Genomic DNA, 21,075 nt, shown 5'->3' on the forward strand with positions numbered 1-21,075 from the left:
TTATTCCAATGTTGAGCAGTCAAAAGGAGGGAGGCCATATGGAGAGGTTCAGGGACCCAGATATCCTTTCCATCAACGTTGATAAACCCCATAAAGGCCCTCATGAATTAGGACGAGTCATTTCAATGTCCAGCCTGAGCCTCATGCTCACAATTCCGAATGACGCTTCGCGAGATCGACCCTGAAAACTGAGAAAGAATTTAAAAAGTGGTTGAACTGTTGGAAAAAAAAATTACTATTTTTAGTGGAGGGTATGGGAAAGGTTTTTATTGCGGCTGAAATGGCCAAAACATAAGATATATTCCGCAGACAAAAATAAAGTGTTGTGTTGTTTGTGTGGAATTCTATGATAGCTGGTGTCTTTTTATTTTTTTGGTGAATCGTGCAAAATGGAACGCTAAGGGAGGGGCGGAGAACTAGAAAATTGTGTAAATGTGGCCAAAACTGCTTTCTTTGCTTTCTCCCACTGTGCTCACGGGAGCGAAGAGGAGTCTGCGACGGGAGTCTGAGACGGTTACCCAGCGGGGGTCTTCTTCATCCATCTTCCTGCCTTGCCCCTTCATCACCCCTCCTCACCCTTCTGTCTCCAACGTAACCTCCAGGCACCTGTCTCCCCCTTTTGGATTGTTTTGCCGCTCCTCGCTCCATCGTTTCTCCCTTTACATCATATTCACTTTCCTTTCATCCTTTATTGTGGTGTGTCTGGCGACCTGTCCCTCCCTTTGTCGCCACCCCTCCCCGTTTCTGTGTTCCTTGGCTGGGCAAATTGACAATGGCGCCGCCGCTCGGTCTGGCGTCAGGGCCTTCCCATACCGGCAACATGCCTGGGATGCTTTGCTCGCTCTCGCATACTTTCACATGACGCCAAGGAAACTAGAATGATTTACATGCAAAGCATTTCGCCATTTACTGCATGCCCCCTTTGTCATGCTACTGTCTATTGATGGGCCTTTGTCATTGTGATGATGCCCCCTCGTGTTTTTTACCTCACTTTATCAGCAGGCAATAAAGTCAATTTACTCCGCTGGCGAACAATACCTTGACTAATAAATGTCGTAAATGGATTTGTTAGGATGCATTTGACAGTAATGACAGTATGCTGTACAAACATGTTTTACAACACACGTTTAAGTTAAACTTAATGCTGAAAAGTAACGCCAGTTCTCTTCATTTCTTGCAAAATATCAAAAACAATTATAATCTACCTCAATTTTGATTGACATGGTCATCATCCATTTATTAGTTTTTTACATTACATTATTTTACAGTTTGAAGTTTTAAGTGGCAATTGTTACTTTATTAGATCCTCAATTGCTTACTAGCTAGCTCAAAAAGACATCATTTTACATTAATAACTGATGACATCTCTAGTGAAAGACAAAAAAATGTATGATTCCTTAAAGTAATCCAAATATAAATAATACAGTACGCTCACAACAGATGTTGTGTATAACAACAAACCTGTAATGACTAACTAGGTCAGTTAACTATAATCTGCCTGAGGGTTCATCAGCCATTGTAGTATCCCTCTTTGTCTCGCACTTTGACAATTTGTGTTTTTTCTTTTTGGGGTATGGTTTTCCATTTGTAAAGGTCTTCTTTCTACTTGAGAAAGACTAAAGCCAGCAGGATTTTCTGAATGACAATACACTTTTGAGTCACTTGGTATTTACTGCTGAAGAAGTGGAGTACATTAAGCCAAGAGGCTGATTATTGTTGTGTTTGCCTTTGCTAATTGGCTAGAAGGCAGTAAACTGTACATATAAATCAGAAGGAAAACTGTGATCAGAAGGAAAGGAGGCTTGGGGGGGAAAGTAAAGCTGAAGATTAACAAAAAGAACCTTTGGTTGGCATTCTCAAGACATCAAGATTATAAAAACATGCGGTCCAGTGTTGTTTATTCAAAATGTGATTGGATTTTGCGTGTTCCCACAAGCTGATTGAGATTGTGTACAGTCCCGATGTCGGAACAACACATCTGAACCACCATGGCAAGGAATAATTAAAATCTTCCCTTGGAGATAATCAGTTGGAGACTTGAGGAAAGGGAAACGTAGACCAAAGGGTTCTGGTTGCGTCGTACCGTGGGTACTTGTCTACCTAGTAATCAGGACAAGCTGTGGGGAGACTTGGCATGAACGCTAAACCGCAATGTCTTACTTCGCAGTGGAAGAGGACACGGAGAAATAACAGAGGGGGGAAAATGTCGCTATAGAATTTGTGCTGGACGAGCAGAAAAGTAGCCATGCCTATGATGTGCTTTAAGCTATGATGGCAAACCGCATGCCTAAAAGAGATTTATTGTATATGTGTGTGTGCGTCACAAAGTCAGCCCCCCCCCCGCCTAAATAAATAAAAAAAAAAAACAGAGGGACTACTCATCCACTTTTAGTTTAGAGGAAGCACAAATTGAGTGTTCTACATAAATCCAAGTGGGATACGTGTGGGGGGGTGGGCTGGTGGTTGACTTGCAGTGAATTTTAAAAGGCAAAAATTTGCGATCTCAAATGGTCACGGCTGAAACCAGCATGCATAGTGAATTTCCGGCCACGGTGGCGTGCCTAAGTCCCCTTGATTATTTTCTGGTTCAGGGATTGCTGGATTTCAAAGCGTTGGGCCTGCCCACGTCTGTGATTCGGTCTCGTTAAGGGGCCTATATTTCAACGGGGGAAACACACAAAATTCCTGAAGCTAAATTAGAAGTGACTATCAATCACACAGAGTTCTCATTCTTCCACCGGGGTGTGGTGTCGGTTGGCCGGGACACGTGCTCTGACACCGAGTGGGCTGATATTCGTCCATGTGTTGGTTATAAAAGGCTGAATTTATAGCGAGGCATGGGAAAGTCTATTGAAGCTCCGAGTATTAAAGCAATGACTAAGCCTCTGTCCTGTGTGAAGACGTTTCAGTGGAAATAAACCATCGGCCAACACGCCAATCAAGCCAATGTGAGGTGACAGCAGAGGATGCTGTTTGTGCACATTTACATGTTTCAGAATTATATATTTTCAAAATGTGACAAGGAGACATGACTACTTGCACTGATTCTACATTTATATTCTCATATTCAAGCAGGATATTGTTTATAATTGCAAGTAGGAAATGCTGGCTCGATAGTTGAAGGACGAAGGAAGATAATATTTGTTTGACGTGGTTTCTCTTGGGTTGATGGTGGTTTCTTGGCCTCCTCTAATGACACATGGACAAAACAACCTTTTAACAAAACGGAATCAACCATCTTCCAAGGTTGTATAATTACACGCTATTGAGTGTTTGCCATTAAAGCAATTTCCTTTTCAAATCCTGCATGTACTTTTCTAATTCACCAATCACTTGGTTTTTGGCTCGAGACATTGCTTGACCTTCTCCTATTGCAGCCTTCCCAGCTTCAGACAGTCAGACTCAAGGGACCGGCTGGGAGTGTCAAGCTATGCTGTCTCAACAGTGAGCTAGTCTCTCCTTGTTCCATGTGGCCGTAGTCATCTTTTTGGCTTGACGACAGAAATTATTAGGAAAAAAATGCCAAAGACCAATAGATGCATGAGAGCGACTATTTCTTGCTTGCCGCCTCGTTGCAAAGTCAAAGGTGACAAGTTACATTTGTGTTGCAGAAAGAATACTCCCTGAGCATTTATTCCATCACATTACGTTTTAAGTCTCAAAGTTATGTCAACGTGACGTGTGTCCACTGAGGATGAGGTAATGGGAAGCTGTGCGACCTGCCCAGTAAACGACTTCCATGAAGTATTTTCCCACCCTTTTGTGTCAGTGTACATATATTTGTCAGCATCAAATCTGACAACCTGTAGCTGGATGATTGCGCACAGATCACAGAGTGTAAACGTCCAACAAATGTGAGACACTTGAGAAAGGGAAGCGACCTAACTTTTAATGACAGAAGTGATGAGGAAATGCAAAAAAAAAAGTTGTCCTGTGAGTCTTCTAAAACCGAACTTTATTCTTAGCACTTTTTTAGTCTTTTTTTTTTGGTGGACTGAATAACAATTAGAAACTGCATATAAACACAAAACTAGTAACGAATGCTCATACCTGTATGGTGATGATAAATGGTGTTGGTTTTGCTCCCGAAGTTTTTTGTGACTTTACAGACCAGAGGTTCATCTCCACAAGAACAAACTTGAATAAGTTCCATTCAAGAGATAGACATTAAAATGTTCTTGTCATCTTCGGAAAAACGAGATAGCGCAAGGTATAACAGAAGACTTTGAATTCTACCATCAGTCTGGTTTTATCTTGATAACACGGGTATGCTTAAAAATGTCAACTTGCCATTTTTTTTTTTTTTTTTAAATGATTGCCTGATGAAAGGTATAATTTAGGAAAGCAATACAGCTACTTCAAAAAGCTTCAAGTGCCATATTAGGTTGGAATGTGAAAGCTGTCCAGGCAAAAAATGATCCAATTTTCTCTGGCTTTAATTACAAAGAGGATCCCGTTTCATTGGCACAGAAATGTCTGACCCTTTTTTTTTTTTTGAAGAGCATTGTGGAAAATGATCAAGTCAGGCATATCCAGTATGTTCTAATGTGGGCTCTCTATTAGTGAGGCCATATGAAACACTAACACACAATTGCAGTTTCAGAATGTAGCACTCAATAAGAAATCATTGTGTGTGTGTCTTGGGTGAGAGACAACTGATCATATTTTGACATGTCCGTGTCTGAACGTAGTTTTTAATCAATAGTTTATTTGTGGTTAGGGATAAGTTAAATTGGGGGGGAAAAAGAGAAAGAAGGGACTTGGACTTTAAAAAAAAAAACTTTCTCAGATTTCCTTTCACCAACTAAATAAAAGCATCGGTTGTGGTTAATCCACTGCGCGTTGTGCCCGAGGTCGTTTTAGTAATGGGCATTGCCCGTTCTAATCTAAATAAATGTGAACATTTGTAACAGCAGCTGCATTGTGGAAAATCTTAATTTGTGATTGCAACATGTGTATTGAACCTATTGTCGCATATGTTTTACATTATTTTTTTTCCGGGAAACTTGGATGCACGTGACCTTGCATGCAATACAAACTGATTCCGATCCAGAAAGTGGGTACAGGCTAATATGGTGGTATAAAACAATTATACTCTGTCATGCAAAGCCATGCTCTGTGCTTTTTGTGTGCGTGTGTGTGCGCCATCTATGTTTTGTTCTCGTTTTAATCAAAGCAGCATGATATTGAATGACAAAGGAAGACCTTTAGATGAGTTGGAGCTCAATCAAAACAATCCCTCCACAATTCTTTTCAATTCATTTTCTTCAGGGCTGAAAGAGCCTTTTTCTGGTTTACCTTGTTGACATCAACCCCAAGCAAAGCAAGCCAAATGAATAATTTTTACTCCATGGCAAAGTCTTCCCTCTTGAACACCAATTGTCAACTTTGGCCATGAGAAGAGGTACACGTAGAAAAGCGAGGGAGGGGCATGTCTGGGGGCTTGTTTGGAAGGCCGGAGGGTGTGACAGGTAAGCTCCCGACTTAAAGGCAACAACTCCCATGTCATGACTCCGCGTTTGACCGGGCTGTGGGACATTCTTCTACTCTTTCAAGACTGCTAACTGCCCTGAGCAGGGTGTCTGTCTCACTGGTGGAACAAGTCTCATTTTCCCCCATTAAATAACCTACCATGGGAAAAAACTGCATGCCACTACCAAGAGCGCTCTTATACGTGAAGACCTGATGTTCATCTAACAAAACGCTAAGCAGAGCTGTTTTATTTTTCAGGGGAGTCTGTCGCATCCTCAGGCAAAGCTGAGATAAGAACCTTTGATAGCATTAAGACAACGTCAGATAGCCACTCGACGGGCCCTGTGAAGATAAAGCAGTCCTGATGTACATTTGTGATGGTAGTGCAAACAAAGAGAAAGTGGAGATTAAGGGCTTTCTTTTGAGGCTCTTAAGTGGACTGCCCGGAGGACACCCCGGAACATAGCTCAGCTGTCAGGAATGGGAGGAATGGATACTGTCACTGACACTCCATCCAGAAAGAGATAGCATCTAGGAATGCCGAACAATGGCCTCTGTCATTTTTTTTACATAGAAATAAATCATTTTACATTAATATACAATATATGTACATCAATACTCTGGTATGTGAAGAGCTGCTTGCTTTTTTATTTAAAAGCTGAAGAAGCAAAAAATTAGAAACACTGGCAGAACTCGGTTATGCATAACAGAACATTAACACATTAAATTAAATGAGCAAACCGCAACGCAAATGGGAGCCTTTCATTCAAATAGTCTTGGCTACAAAGCTTACATTTGAGTGTGAGGCTCACTCACTCACAAATACACTGATTTATGAGAATTATTACGTACAAATTACAACATTTTTTTGTCTAGACTGGACATAATTTCAACTCCATTTACTTTGTCAGGAACAATTTTTTATCTTGAGGTACTAAGTCAATTATTTACTGCATAGTTAAGAGTAAACACTATGATGCAGCATGAAAACCAATTTCCCGTTTCAAAATATGTGCATGTATATCATACCAAAAAATGGTGTTTTCCGTGTCATATTTTCAAAACAATATAGATTGCAAATATATTTAGATCTCATTTGAATGTGACCCGACTGGCTTTTTATATTCTCATAAAAATTGTTTCATTTTATATAACCAATTATTAGCCATTAACAAAACCATATGCAAAATCCAAATATTACCAAATATTAGATGTCACTTTAGATGTTTATAATCGTTACATGACAAATTAAATAATGTAGTTGAATGTATCTTGTTAGAAAATATGATTTGGATAAGCGACTATTGGTGGCGCTTAAACATTATTGTATTATTCTTATTATAATTTCCAACTATCACGCCCCAAAAGACTATTTAAATTTGGAGTTCCTAAAAAAGACAATCATTTTAACGGTAAACTACTTGCTAATTTTAGAATCACGGCTTGGTCCCTAAACTGTGTAACCCGCGAGTGTTCATCGTATTTGCAGAGGTAAATTATAAATAACAAACCAAACAAGTGCACTATTTAGTGTCCAACCACAATAACATTTTCATTTACAGCACCCAAACCACAAAAAAATTACAACAGGTACAAACTCTTCAGTCCTGTAGAGATGATTCTGCCATTTGCTTCTTCATCCGCTGAATTTTGAGTGTATAATATTCCTCTTGAAGCTTGAGGACTGCCTCCTGTCTTCTTAGCACAGACATTTCCAAATCCATCCTTTCTTGTGAAGTGGCGCAGTGTGCATCATGTGTGCAAGGAAAAGAGTGAGAATTGGACTGTTCACCAGAGGCGGCGGGATAATGAGGGCTAAACTGCACTGCGAGTTGTTTAGGAAAGCTACAAAAAGGGGTCATTTTTTGTCCCGGAGACGTCGAGGATGGATCTGCACCATAGGCCGGGAGCACAAAATCTGCCTGCTCATGTTTGGCTTTAAATTGTTCGCCACTTGTGAACATGCTTCCATCCTTAGTGCCACTGAAAGAGAAGAATGTTTCCATTTAACAGTCAGCTTTAGTTATTACTTACTATTACAAATATATTTATAGAACACCTGTTTTGTTGACTTTCCACCAAGTCAAAGGGTTGAGAGTCGTCGTCATCTTGTTGTAGTACTGAAGGGTTCATCACAGAAATCACAATCTGGGTCAAAGCACTGAACTGATTCAGTGACAGGTCATCCTCTGTAAAAATAAACACTTCTTAAATCATAATATGCATGCATATTATGCATGCAATATGCATAATAATTTGGAACACAGTGTACAAGAGGCTGCGCATTTTACTCAATCCGTACCTGTGTGCATCTTCTGTCGTTTGATCTCCTCCCGTGACTTTGCCAGTAGATTTTCCCACTTTTTGCTGCAGTCTGACACAGTTCGCTGCATCTGTGGAAAGGCTGAGTTGATAGTTTGTGTTATCTCGTCCCATGCCTGCCGTTTATCGTATAAACCACTGGTGCACTTCCCTCGGATTACTTCTTTTCTTTCGTGGACTAGTTGAGCGAGAAGATAACACTCCTGGTCTGTCCAATTTGGTCGACGCTTCCTGCTTGACATTGCTTCAAGTTGCAGTGGCATGATTAATTAATTAAAGAAGGTTTTTATATGACTGGAATACAGTACAGAAAACTATAAATCACTGCAATTGAGTCGCGAATCCAGATCGGTTTATCTCTTGGAGTCTGTACCAGTGTATCACACTGATATTTAAAATGTAAGCAACTCGAAATTAATATAAGGCAATGCACATATTCATAACGGGCAAAAAACCTGCATATATAATATTCAAATATAATGTCCTCCTTGAGCGAGACTTTAAGCCTTTCTGTTCCTCCGGCTGAGCGTCAACAGCGTCGTCGCATGGTATTGACGTCACATCCGGGCGACGTGTCAGTTTGTTTACTTGCGGACTCCCCAGCGCTGCAATCATCTCAGACATGGCTGTAGATATAACGCTACTTTTCAAAGCTAGTGTCAAAACAGTCAAAACCAGAAACAAGGCGATAGGGATCGGTTTCGATTCTACCAAAGATGAGATTTTCAAGCGGAGCAGACCCAAGAATGCCTTCTCTCCGAAGGCGAAAGAAGTGGTAAGTCTTTGCTGTAGCTAACTGAAGCTAACCGTGCAAGCGCCGACACAAACTCGCACATTAAACGACTAAACTGTCATTCTTTTAATAAATGTGTTTAAATATTTGCACGCGGTGTTGCTTAACCCATATTTAAAACGATATCTTCATTGCATGAGTATCTGGTGTTCGCTTGCTCACGTTAGCGTCATAGTGGAGTCGCTGCTCCTTTACAGGCACACACACAGATAGGTGGTGCAAAACTAATGTTTACTTATTCTGATATTTTTTACGCTTTCAGTAATAGTAATGCATTTTTTCAACTTTTCTAGGCTACTATGTGAAGAAGCTATTGTATTGTCTAACATCCATTTACAAGTAATATTTACATTTTATTATCCCTCTCAGATAATCTTTGGAAAATGTGTTGACCGTTTATAATACAAATTTTGCCGTCCTGTTCTATGTTTTCGTACTTCCATTCCTCGCATATACTGAGATGTCAGGTGACAAGTCAGTTTGTAGCTTTTGGCAAAGACCTGATTGATCGATGACTTTTCATACAAGGGCAATTTTAAAGCAACTCTATTTGGGATTTTTATCATGACAAGTTGACATGGCTAAAGACCAAAGATGTTATTAAAATAAATGCTCTAAAATTGTCTGTTGAAAATTGATCCGTTTTATTTGGCTGACGCCCACCATGATTCTTTTATGCTTTTGTTCAAGAAAGCAAGTTTTAGGTTATGTCAAGTCAGATCTGGTAAAGATATCCTGTAATATCAAGGTGTCAAAAGTGGGCCAGTAAATATATTGGAAGAGTTACCCGCCCCATCCGTATCTGCGGCTGATATTGTTAATATTGGATCAGATTGTGCTATTGCAGCGTTCAACTTACCCGCCGCATTCTCCAGCTGGGAAGCGACTTGCAGAACCCTCCTGTGAAAGCTGCATATTGATTTGATGACCTGCGTTTGACACTTACCCCTCAAGCACCAAAATCTCCCTGAAGCCCCACAATTCAGTATTGACCCCAAAAGAAGAAGAAACATGTGCCCTATTATGCTACAGTATTAATTTTAATCATAATGCGGTTCCTTGGAGAGCTAAGTATTTAGGAGGTGGAGATTGGTATAAAAAGTTTGAGAAACATTGTTTCACTATGAGGAAAGAAAGTTACCTTGTGTTTATTCTGTGTGATATGTCTACTGTCATATTCTTAGTTTTAAAAATAAGACTTTGTCTTAATCATTGAGTGAAAAACATAGCCAAGCGTGAGCACAGGAACCTAAACAAGAACCAGTTTGTTGTGAGCGCCCAAAAAGTGCAGCCATATATCAACGGTTGGCAAAGGACGATTGGCATTTTCCACCCTAAAAAAAAAACTAAAGTATTTTCTGGATGTCACGAGGGCTGCTTATACAGCAAGGAGTCCTTTGCCTAACATGAGCTCCGTGAAAACAAACCTCTTCAAAGGCGCCTTGAAGAAGCACTTTACATTTCCCTCAGGGAGTCTGGACTTTAAGTTGTGCCTGATGTCAACCATGAAAACATGAGCCGGCTCACCTCGGTCCCGAACAACTGAGTTTTTGTTATGTTACATCAGTATTAGAAATGGTGGTTTAATAAAAGCAAAGCAGAGCGGTGCTGATTCAAAGAAACCCAACTCGATCCTGTGGTGCGGCTTGCCCGCTCTCTTCCCCCCCTACCGCTGTTTCGCTCGCATTGCACATATCATCGGCAACCATCTCGGCGGAGAAATTTAAATTGCCACTTCGGAATGTCCTGACTGCTCACGCTTCCATTGCGGTTTTCTCCCACGTCTGACATGGCCAAGCATTTTTCTTTGTGTGCGAGTCCTCTCTTCACATGCGCCATTCCATAAACATACTGGAATAACATTTGCTTTCTGCTCTCGAACAATTTCTTAAGGAAAGACGATCCTCCCGAGAGCCAGTGATTAAAGGTGGAAGATCAAAACAGAGAAAATATTAAATTAGGTCCCCGGCAACAATGTTGACGGCCGGCACCAAATGTGTAACAGATGTCGGTGCCCTCCTAGACATGCAGAACGCCCTTTGGAGCGTCACAAAAATAGAAAGAGCATATTGAATTTGACAAATGCACAGCGCTTTTCTCCACTAAAATGCAGCTCATTTAAAAAGAAATTGTAACCAAACAGGATTCCTAACTAGACGAGAGCGACCGCGGTGAGGCGTGCATTTGGCTTCGGTCGGAGGCCGGGGGGGTCTTTGGCCTCAAAGGGGTCGCGCTGGGCCACTGTGATCTTGGTTTCAATGCTCACCTCGTCCCTCTCTACACAGCATGCTTCCCTTCTCAAGTTTAAATGGTGGAGGTCACTCTAAAATTGTTAAATTGTGTGTAGAGAGAAGTGCCGGCTTCCCTGCTGTGCTTTTAGTATCGGCATTCCAAAACTGGCTCCTCCGGCGCTCTTTGACATCTTTCATTGTGGCCGTCTGTGGAGAACTGTTGTCACATTGGGAGAGTTTGCTTATGATTTCAAGAAAGTGTTGTTAGAATAGATTTTTTATTTTTTTTTTCAAATGTTTGGCGTACTTAATCTTGATCTCTATTTTACCACTGTTATATAATATAGGTAAGCGGGACCAAAAAAATAGATGGCACTGTTTAATCCAATTGTGGACCTTTCTTGATGGTCAGTTTCAAGAAATTTAGAGATGTTTCATGCAGTGCCCTCTCTATGACAACTCGATTCTCACAGGAGAATGCTGGAAAAGTCGAAAAGCTCAATTCACTAGTTGTTGTTGGGGGGGGGGGGGGGGGGGGGATAAATAAAGGCCAAAGCCCATAGGAGACTTCAAAATAAAATCAACATGTCAGCACTGCTAAGGTCTCCTTCTGTATCAGACCTGCTTAATTGAATCCAACATAGCATGGCGTCAATATATATAGCCTTTAGGATTTCAACTGAATCAAGTTAGTCATCATCTAATTCTGTCCGTTACCTGGATTTAACAAAACAAAAGAGACATTCAAGCTGTTTGAAGGGGGGGGGGCAAAAAAAATGCTAACTAAGCCTTTTCTCTTGTCTTGCTCATAATAATCCCTCTTGATGGTTTGTTTGGGCTCAGTCAGGGCTGCAGGCCCAACGAGAAAGCGAGGAGGTAAAGTGGGGGTCTTTGATGATGTCGAGATTAGATTTAGCCCGGCAGACTGTCTCCTTCTCTTTGACTTGCAAGCTGACTCACGTACGTGCACACGCAGCGACGCAAACGCGCACGCCGTGTTGCATACTCATCGCTACACATGCGGCCACCTCCTTCCTCATTGTTGAGGAATTACTTGCTCTTTATAGTCTTAAATTACAAGAGCAATTGATCCCTCTGACCCCCTGCAAGCCCTTGAGCTTGTGCTGGGAATCCGATCCCCAATGTATACACACTGGAGACAGCTCAACCCCCAAAGCAGCACTCTTGACACACCCGGCTGCGCCCCTTTCTAACACACACACACACTCACACGCACCACCCCTGCCAGGCATTTTTATTTCATTCTAGTTTGGGGATTTAGCACAACCTGCTGGCCTAATTGTGTAGTACAACTTGTCCATCTGCAATACACGCGTCGCAACTCAGTAATACAACCTCGAAGTGAACCGCTGTAAAATCTGAAAACACAAAATTTAACTTGGTCATCAAATGAATACAGAAGCGTCGGACTAAATTATTTCACTGAAGTCAGCTTTTGAATGCAAGTCTGCTTGCTTGATGTAATTTCCTGTATATTCTCATTGTTATTTTTTTTTTTCTAATACAGCCTGGACCTTGTTTTAAATATTAAAAACGCAACGTTTAATTTCCAGCAGTTCTACTGAACTTCAAAACAAAAGTCACTAAGAGAAAACAAAGAATCGTGTCTTTTGTGCTATTAAGTAACTAAAAACGCGTGAGAACACAGAGAGCTTTCCTAAATACCAGTTTCAGCATCACGTCTGCTTTTCTGATTCCCCGTCGACAACCCGCAACACAGAAAGTCTTTGAAGCAAAAGACCATTTCAGCTCCCCCCTTTAATTCCCTCCCAAGCTTAACTGCTCCGAACAACAATTAACTCCTGACCCCAAATAATTGTATCATTACAAGGGTCAGCCTGCCTGGGTTAGCGGGCGACCCGCAGCCGTGTCATACGTCACGCAAGCAAGAAAAGGGCATCTATGTCTGCAACAAATTGCTCAGCCCTGTAGATTCTGACACCTTTTTTTTCTCCCCCTGCCGAGTCAGCTCAAATAAAACCTCACTTCAAGTCGATGTGATGCCGGAATGGATGTTTAGAGATATTATTAGACAGCTGGTGCCAGATTACCGCTTACAGCCCAGGCAATTAGATAATTGGTGTTGTTAGAGCGGAAAGGTTGAAGGCCGAAGACATTATGCTATCATAATAATCTCCCGCGCTCGCAGACCCCCGTCACAGTCAAAGCCATTGTGTCATTTTTCAATCCTCAGCTTGTCCGACTTGCGTCTTGTGAGCGGTCCAACAGAGCCCGCTGTGTGAGGGGCAGCGCCGCCAGCACAACTCGGCAAACGGGGAAGCAATTGGGTCTTTTTTTTTTTCATATTTGACTGAATTACAGGGGCAAATATTGAATTGAAGCATGTTTCCCTCCTCACATAGACACTCGGCGATAAATAGAAACACATCCTGAATTTAAAGCTTATTTGCAATCACTCTGCCAGCCAGCGCTCAGCTTTTTATTTATAAGAGCAGTTTGACGGGGAAATGGCAAGTTTGAATTTAGTGCGCCCGTGCGCGGATGAATCGTCAAAGGTAAATATTGTGAATTCACCTCCGCGGACGGACATTGGTCACCTGTCATCTCCAATAAAGCGCAAGATTATACGTTTTAGTCACGCTTAGCTAGAAGAAAATTGCTTCTAGGTAATTTGCTGCTTTGACATGTTTGTACTGACACCGAATTATGTTTTTCTCACTGCGTTTTCCTAGATCGTTAACATCACCAAGCTCAAAGACTTCTTGCTACAACATAGGAAGGATTATGTGAGCGCAGCCAGGTAAGCCTCAGCTTCCAACTGTGGGAAACGTCACCAAATGTGACAAAACGCTAATTTTGACGCTTCTGCTGAGCCCGATCAAGCCGTGTGGTCTCAGGCGGCCGGCTCAGTCTAGTCGTCGGCAATCGCCCGAGTGCGACCGAGCGGAGAAAGATTAACGTCCCGTAAAAACCGAAGCTTCGACTTCCTCTAGACAAGTCTCGAGAGCCACACATGAACCCAACCGCAAGATGACGGTAGTTAGGTGGAGCCTGATTTTCAAAAGCGGTGGGAAAACCCCAGCAACAAATATTCCTGCTATCTGACTTCCATACTTCCGTTTTATTGACTGACCCGTTGACCTTCCACTATTGAGGATTGTTGTCGTGTTTCTATCTTGCAGTCTCATCTCATCCGACCTCACCCGCATGTCCGACAACGAACGCGATCAGATTGACCAGGATGCCCAAATCTTCATGAGGACGTGTTCCGAGGCCATCAAACAGCTTCGCACTGATGGTGCGTTGCATTTACGCTCATGTTAGATCGTCTTTGTTCCTTTTTTTTTTTTCTTTCTTATTAAATACACATGACTTCCTTCCAGCTGAAAAGCAGGTGACATCAGCTCAGACGAAAGAGCACAGGGGTGCAGTCTTGGACCTCATTGAAATGTACTTGAAAGGTGAGTTGATGCCACTCCAAAAAGAGGTTTACTTCTCCGTAACATTAAAATGTTTGCTTTGGCCTGAACGTGCGTGTTTGGGTCGCTTTCAAAGGAGTGTGCCAGCTGTACTCGGAGCAGCGAGCCATAAGAGTCAAGAGAATGGTGGACAAGAAGAGACTGTGAGTATTTGTTCCTGCGAGTGTTATTTATCCTCATTTCCAGATTTATAAACAGAAGAGTCTTGATTTCAGGTCACGCCTGGGATCTGAGCTGCACAGTCGTGTGGAGAAAATGGCAGATGAAGAGCCCAAGAATGAAAAGACAGTGAAGGAGGAAAGCTCTGGTGGTATGTTAGTCAATTCTGTTTGTTCTACTTGTTTTTTTCTATTGCACTGAGAGTTTGGGAGTTTGTGATCTCCATGTTTTTTTGCAATTGTCAAAACTCTTTGTGTGATTTAGACAAGAGTGCAAGAGAGGCGTTGGACCAAAGTGTCAATTTATGGGACGAAGGCAAAGTGGAGGACGAGCTCTCTCCTGAGGAGATCCAAATGGTATGTGGCTCCTCAGACTTCAGTGAGAGTATTTGAGATTTCATTTCGCATCATTTCTCTGTTGCGGCATGCAGGACGGTTTCCTGATTGTTTTTCATTTGTTTGTGTGCAGTTTGAGCAGGAAAATCAGAGGCTGGTCAGTGAAATGAGCAACTTGGTAGATGAAGTGAGGTGAGTCACCAACTACTATTGTTACCTCTTAAAAATATCAAAACGGCTACCTATGTTATAAATCACTCCATAATGGAGTAGAGGAAAATATTCTTGTTTCTTATGTTCTTCAGGCAAATCGAAGGAAAGGTTGTAGAAATCTCAAGACTGCAGGAAATATTTTCTGAGAAAGTTCTCCATCAAGTAAGCAACAGTACAACTCCGACTGTGAGTTGTTTTTTTTACCCTAAAGTAACATGTTGCTCCTCGCTTGTCCTGGCAGGAGACTGAAATCGATAACATTCATCAGTTGGTGGTTGGCGCTACAGAGAACGTTAAAGAAGGCAATGAGGATATACGGGAGGTGAGCTTCACAGAAACAACATGTGTGTTTTATATTCTTGCGCCAAGTGGGTTATAAATAGAAAGTCATATTTTGTTTGTGTCACAAGGCCATCAAAAACAACGCCGGCTTCCGTGTGTGGATCCTCTTCTTCCTGGTCATGTGCTCTTTCTCGCTGCTCTTCCTCGACTGGTACGACAGCTAACGGGCACACCGGGAGGCTGTCACGTGACGACAACACCAGACGGAGTTTTTAGATTTGGAGACAACAGACTGTTGACAGGTTTTTGTGGCCTCCTCTTCACCAGTTATTTATCTGCTTAACACAAGTTGGAAGGCAGCTTCTGTGGGTGGAGCCACACTTGGATTCAGCACCATGAACACTTTTTGGGTGGCACGGTGGTATGGGCAGGCAAATGCTTGATAAAAGGAAAACGTCATTGGCTGCGTTGCGGCTTAATAACTTTAATGCACGTAAAGGTTCCCGCTCAGACAAGATTTGCACTTGTATTTTTTTCCCCCCCACAACAATTATGCATCCATAAATCCAAATTCACCGTCATACTGACAATGCTTTTCCTTTAGCAGCAGACCGTATGACTAATAAAGCAGCTCGTAGCTCATATTGTCATTTCCGAGATAATTCCAGTGACTTCAGAGCTTAAATGTGATATAATGATATTTCCAAGTACTGGCAGATGTTCAGACAAGGTTGAGAGCAGCTCAAAAAACAAGGCTTGTTCTGGTTAGTGTTTGCTGACAGAAACAATTTCATCACGATGATACGTTTTCATTGAGGTACATCTCCAGTGCCGCCACCACTCCCCAAAAATTATAATTACCCGTTGATGCCACAAGATGGCAGAAAAAGCACTTCATTGACTTCAAAGTAGTTTTTCCAGCAAATGGTGACAAACAGTTTCAAATAAATAAATCAGCATAAAGATTCAACACCTTTTATTGGTGGGAAAGGTGGGCACTTTATTTCAATTTGTCATTTCACATTGAATGTAGCAAATGCACTTGACTGATTTATTACACTGTATGAAAATGAGGCATTTGTGACCATTTAACAGACATGTACAGGAAAACAAAACATCAGGACAAGCAACTACTTTCAGATTGTTCAACTAAAACAGTCAGTAAATCGATGGCTTCCACTCGCCATCTGTTGACATTTAAAAATGCACACGGTTGCACAATACAGCGTCATTACTATCAAAGCAAAAAACATTCAGTCGAGCAGCGTAAAAGTTGTGTGTAGCCTTTAGCTTCAATCGAGTGTTCACAAAAAGGGTGATCATCTTTTATAAATACACTTAGTTGATACAGCGACAAAGAAGAAAAGCAGTTTGGGGTTAAAGTGCACAACTTAAAATTGTGCAAAATACATTTGGTGCTGGTGCAGACAGTTCTTCTCACAACATTTTAATAGGCCTTAAAAAGCACTATACGTAATTACCAGAAAGCAGCAGCTGTCTTATTGAATACAAGTATTAAATACAGCTTTGAAATGATCGTCAAGAGTAACTCGGGTGGCGTCGACGATTCCCTCCTAAATTCTTTTGAATTTGGCATTTATGCTGCAAACATTGCTGTTGTCATGACAACTACAGTAATCCAAACAAGTTCTATTTGAAAGCAATAAAAGCAAAGTACGATTCTAATTGTCGTGCGTGCATGTTTATCTAAAAGTGTCACAAACATGAGATAGTTCACAGTTATTTCACTAAATTGAAGACTAACGTGTGTTTATGCACAAAGTTAACATCAAGAGTGTGTGCGCGTGTGTGGCGATTTTACATGTATGTAAGCCACTCAGCTGTGTATCAATAAATAACAGCATATGCTATTCAAACAAACCACAAAGCCAGCTGAAGGCTCATCTTGCTGTAAACGTGACCCCAATTTCCACACATTCAGCCGACCTTGAAGGCAGCGCAGCACCTCGGGCACGTTTAGAAGCAGGACTTGAGTTTGCTTGAATGGCACAACCATATTATTGATTCCCCCCTCGGCGGGCGAGGCCACGCCCGATCGGTTAGGCCAGCTTCTGCGCCGTCTCCGTCTCCTGCTGGGTGACCTTCTCCTCAGACATGATGGTCATCCACGGCGAGACGGACCGAGTGATGGTCTGCTTGGCGATGTTGTAGTGGTTGATGAGGGTGAAGAGGCGCCCGCGGCTCCCCGGGCCCTGGTGGGGGAAGTTGCCGCCGTACATCCCAGCTGGCATACAACGACCTTGCTGCTCCACAGAGAGAAAGTCATAAACATTAACCTTTCATTAAAGAAGTCATCTCGTTGCTAATACAAATCCCGAAGGGGGTGGGAAGATTAGATTGGCATGGCAACACAGAGGCGGAAATCTCATTGGACATAAACGCTTAACACACATTAACTGCAAGCAGTCGAGCGGAACTATGAAATGAAGAGAATAGACCACTGGGAAGAAAAGAATACCATATTGTGGAACCAGGAATAGAATTTAGGTTGTGAATGTAGGTCAGCAGAGAAAGCCTCGCTTGCCCTGCAGGCTTGCCGCTGTTGGATTTCACACCTGGATCTGTTGCTTTGCTCAAGAGACCCAACATTTATACCATGTAATATCTTTAAATAGTTATTCTACACACCGTGTAGACAAAGCTGTCAGGGCATGGCTGCTCATACTGGTAGACCTTGTAGACCACCAGGAACACCACACACACCAAGAAGGCCAGAGCACAGATCACCAGCAAGGTCACCTGGACGAGGAACAAAACAATCAGGACATCAGGCAACAGATGAGACAACAGGTAGATGCGGTGATTACTGTAATATTTTGTGTTTTAGTTTTCCTCAGAAAAAAAAAAACCTGACACCACATAATACTTTTTTTTTTTCCTACACACAGCAACGCAACAGTAGGTTATCAAAGAGGCAAGGACTCCCTGCAGCACTTCAAAGCTCGCAGGAACTCAAAAAGAGGTTTTGATCACATCTGACTATGACAAAGATCATCTGTTGACTCAGAGCTGTTTTATTCCAGCATATGTTCAAATTGTCCCATTCAAAGAGTGTGCACGTTTGCCAGCCACCGAGGTGGGAGAGAAACTGCTATTGGGAGGCCATCACCATGGCAGCAGCTGATTTAATGCGAACAGCTAAAGGAAGCGTCAGGTGAATCATCGGTGAGCACGATGGATTGTTGAGTCAAGTCGCACGACCGGATGTGGAAGTAGGTCAGAGTCACTTTGAGTATAAATAATGATGCAACAGATATGTGAGTTATTCCAATCCATGGCCTTATTTAAGAGAATTGTTTGATGTTGGTTAACTTCCAAGAATCACATACCAGTATTTTTTATTTTATTTTTTTAAATATGTTTTTAGTTGCTATCGTTAGCTACCGTATTTGCCGGTGTATCGGTCGACCTTTTTCGATCCAAAATCGACCGAAAAAAATCGACCTCGACTTATACACCGAGTCATAAAATTTAACTTCGTATTCATCGCTTCAAATGTGATGGTAACCAAGGCCGTTTCTCATGCATCTCATTGTGCGTTGGCACTTAGAAAATTTGAACCGGGCGGCGTGCGCGAGTGCGCGGCCCGCTGGAAGTCGAATGAGGCTCCGCGATTTCATCCGCGGTGCTTATAAAGTGCCGATCCGCTCGGCGGGAGCTATTTTCGGCCACTTGGCGCGTGCGCACGGCCTCCCGGAATTTGAACACATTTCGTCAATAAATTTCGCATATTTCTGATTGAATTTTGAAGTTTAATATAATGCAACAATTGAGCTCGATTTATACACCGAGTCGACTTATACACCGGCAAATACGGTAATTTAACGTTTCATGCAAGTTAATAAACGAGGAAAACTTGCATATCAAAATGGGTATTGTATATAATTAAAAACAGTAAATTTACTTTTACTTTTGGACATTTCAGAGAGCAGGAATCTTACTTTGAGTCGCTCGGACACGCCTTCGATGATGCTTATTGAGAACTCTGCGATTTTGGGAGATCTGATCTTGCCCTTCTTGGTCTCGCCGTCATAATCCGCCTTTGTCTTCACCACCACCTAGAAACACACATACAGGTAGAATATATACATAATTAAGATGTGCATATTTAAATGAATAAAATATACATAGATATACATTTATTCATAAATATATAGAGAGAGTGGTATAGAGATATATATTTTAAAATATTTTATTTTTAATTTGCATACCTGGTTCCCCATCCCTGAAATAGAGCTCTAGATAGCCACATATCTAAGATCCACCCATGACTTGAAATGTTTATTATATAAAATCTAATCCCTTACCTTGTCTGGCGGAGGGAAATGAAGCTGGCTGGCATCTAAAGGTGTGATGAGGGGAATTGTGTCAAATCCGTCTTCAGAAGCCCCCTTCCCATTGTTTTTTTCACTGAAATTATTTCCCAGTTTAACCATTTTGTGCGCACACCAACCTGGAGGAGGATGAAGAGGAGAGGAGAGGAGAGGGGGAGGGGGAAGTCATGCACCGGCCTTTATTATTCATATCAAGCATCACATGCTATTGTGGTGATATAAATCATCCACTGAGTCCAAATTGGCTTTTCTTCCAAAATATACGAACCATAAATAACATTACAGTGATCTGAGGTGTTGCCTTTGTGGACCGTGTTGGGGGGGGGGGGATCATATTAATCGCGTCACCACAAAAATATAAAATATCGGAACACTCACCTTGTCAGTCGAGCGAATTGTTTGGAAAAATAGACTTTATTTCTGCAGTGGTTTTCCCTCCTTAAACGGGGCCGTGTGTTGTTGATTGTGTCATTCACACAAGCGCCTTAACGTATGACGCAGCCGCTGTGAGGAGGAATGAGAGGAGATGAGAGGAGCTGATGCACAATATGGCCAAGCTGCCTCAGTCCCCTCTACATGCTGCATGCTGCACTGCAAGTTAGTGTTGGCTCGTGAGTGAACGATTCGTTCGAAAGAACGATTTTCTTCAGTGAACGAGAGTGAACGAATCACTTCCTAAAATGATTGGTTCTTTTTTCAGTTAATATGACTTCAACCAGTAGGTGTTGTAATGCGCATTGAAGCTGGTGCCACCCCGCCGTAAAACAAAACGAAGAAGAAAATGCCAAAATATTGTTATCCAATATATCTACTGCAATTTCACATTGGATTGCTGGTTTGAAATTTACTTATTATTATTATTTTTTATTTATTTATTTATTTATTTATTTATTTATTTATTTATTTATTTATTTAAAATAAACAGTTATGTTAAAACTTGTCTGGTGTTTTATTCCTTGTTTTTATATTCGCCAATTAAAACATAAAAATCAGACATTTGGTTAACTGCTTTATATGACAATATGTGTTTTACGTTGTTATATGAGTTGGTGTCCCCCAAAATAACAAATGTCGGCATAACGGATTTTTTTTCAACCTTTTATTCAAACACATTCGGTATAATAACACCATCAATGACGTCACAGATCAAACAGCCAATCAGAAAGTGGGGGTGAGGGCGGGTGTGGCACTTTTCACTTTCAGTTAAGCTTTGACCGTGATCTTTCCCTAATGAAGTGGCCTGTGATTAGGTACACTTGAAAATGGCGGTGTACCTAATGGAGTGTCCGAATGACGTCAACCAGCCAATCAGGAGGTGGGGGTGAGGGCGGGTGTGGCACTTTTCACTTTCACTTAAGCTTTTTCCCTAATGAAATGGCCTGTGATTACGTACACCTCATGGACAGGTACATTACACGAGGTAAAAGTGAATAAATGAATAAGAAAGTGTGG

The 21,075-nt window shown here is 41.7% G+C and overlaps 3 protein-coding genes across 3 annotated transcripts; 1 reads left to right on the top strand and 2 right to left on the bottom strand.

Moving 5' to 3' along the window:
- Nucleotides 1–6,100: 6,100 nt before the first annotated feature.
- Nucleotides 6,101–8,386, bottom strand: LOC148390409 (uncharacterized). The gene is made up of 3 exons (XM_088390755.1): nucleotides 7,775–8,386; nucleotides 7,532–7,661; nucleotides 6,101–7,455 (listed from the first exon to the last, which is right to left on the bottom strand). The coding sequence occupies exons 1-3, from the start codon at nucleotides 8,055–8,057 to the stop codon at nucleotides 7,074–7,076; spliced, it is 795 nt and encodes a 264-aa protein (XP_088246881.1). The 5' UTR covers nucleotides 8,058–8,386; the 3' UTR covers nucleotides 6,101–7,073.
- Nucleotides 8,332–16,954, top strand: stx18 (syntaxin 18). The gene is made up of 11 exons (XM_088390754.1): nucleotides 8,332–8,569; nucleotides 13,533–13,600; nucleotides 13,983–14,098; nucleotides 14,184–14,261; nucleotides 14,356–14,422; nucleotides 14,495–14,589; nucleotides 14,703–14,794; nucleotides 14,907–14,965; nucleotides 15,079–15,148; nucleotides 15,228–15,308; nucleotides 15,397–16,954. Exons 1-11 carry the CDS (start codon nucleotides 8,417–8,419, stop codon nucleotides 15,490–15,492), a joined length of 975 nt encoding a protein of 324 aa, XP_088246880.1. The 5' UTR covers nucleotides 8,332–8,416; the 3' UTR covers nucleotides 15,493–16,954.
- LOC148390411 (neuronal vesicle trafficking-associated protein 1-like) lies at nucleotides 16,230–20,205 on the bottom strand. The gene is made up of 5 exons (XM_088390756.1): nucleotides 20,002–20,205; nucleotides 19,597–19,742; nucleotides 19,231–19,347; nucleotides 17,918–18,028; nucleotides 16,230–17,532 (listed from the first exon to the last, which is right to left on the bottom strand). The coding sequence occupies exons 2-5, from the start codon at nucleotides 19,723–19,725 to the stop codon at nucleotides 17,329–17,331; spliced, it is 561 nt and encodes a 186-aa protein (XP_088246882.1). The 5' UTR covers nucleotides 19,726–19,742; nucleotides 20,002–20,205; the 3' UTR covers nucleotides 16,230–17,328.
- Nucleotides 20,206–21,075: the final 870 nt, after the last annotated feature.

Source organism: Syngnathus floridae, chromosome 11, assembly GCF_059516105.1.
Source record: "Syngnathus floridae isolate MCC-2025c chromosome 11, RoL_Sflo_1.0, whole genome shotgun sequence".
NCBI classification, from domain to species: domain Eukaryota; kingdom Metazoa; phylum Chordata; class Actinopteri; order Syngnathiformes; family Syngnathidae; genus Syngnathus; species Syngnathus floridae.

What these genes read in the sequence shown, in the direction of transcription:
- LOC148390409 (XM_088390755.1), bottom strand. Translation starts at nt 8,057, where the DNA reads ATGCCACTGCAACTTGAAGCAATGTCAAGCAGGAAGCGTCGACCAAAT. An exon ending in ACGACAGAAGATGCACACAG is followed by an intron (nt 7,662 to 7,774) that starts GTACGGATTGAG and finishes TTATTTTTACAG; the next exon opens with AGGATGACCTGTCACTGAAT. An exon ending in GTGGAAAGTCAACAAAACAG is followed by an intron (nt 7,456 to 7,531) that starts GTGTTCTATAAA and finishes CTTCTCTTTCAG; the next exon opens with TGGCACTAAGGATGGAAGCA.
- stx18 (XM_088390754.1), top strand. Translation starts at nt 8,417, where the DNA reads ATGGCTGTAGATATAACGCTACTTTTCAAAGCTAGTGTCAAAACAGTC. An exon ending in GAAGGAGGAAAGCTCTGGTG is followed by an intron (nt 14,590 to 14,702) that starts GTATGTTAGTCA and finishes TGTGTGATTTAG; the next exon opens with ACAAGAGTGCAAGAGAGGCG. An exon ending in CTGAGAAAGTTCTCCATCAA is followed by an intron (nt 15,149 to 15,227) that starts GTAAGCAACAGT and finishes TTGTCCTGGCAG; the next exon opens with GAGACTGAAATCGATAACAT.
- LOC148390411 (XM_088390756.1), bottom strand. Translation starts at nt 19,725, where the DNA reads ATGGTTAAACTGGGAAATAATTTCAGTGAAAAAAACAATGGGAAGGGG. An exon ending in ATTTCCCTCCGCCAGACAAG is followed by an intron (nt 19,348 to 19,596) that starts GTAAGGGATTAG and finishes GTGTGTTTCTAG; the next exon opens with GTGGTGGTGAAGACAAAGGC. An exon ending in GCGTGTCCGAGCGACTCAAA is followed by an intron (nt 18,029 to 19,230) that starts GTAAGATTCCTG and finishes TTCCTCGTCCAG; the next exon opens with GTGACCTTGCTGGTGATCTG.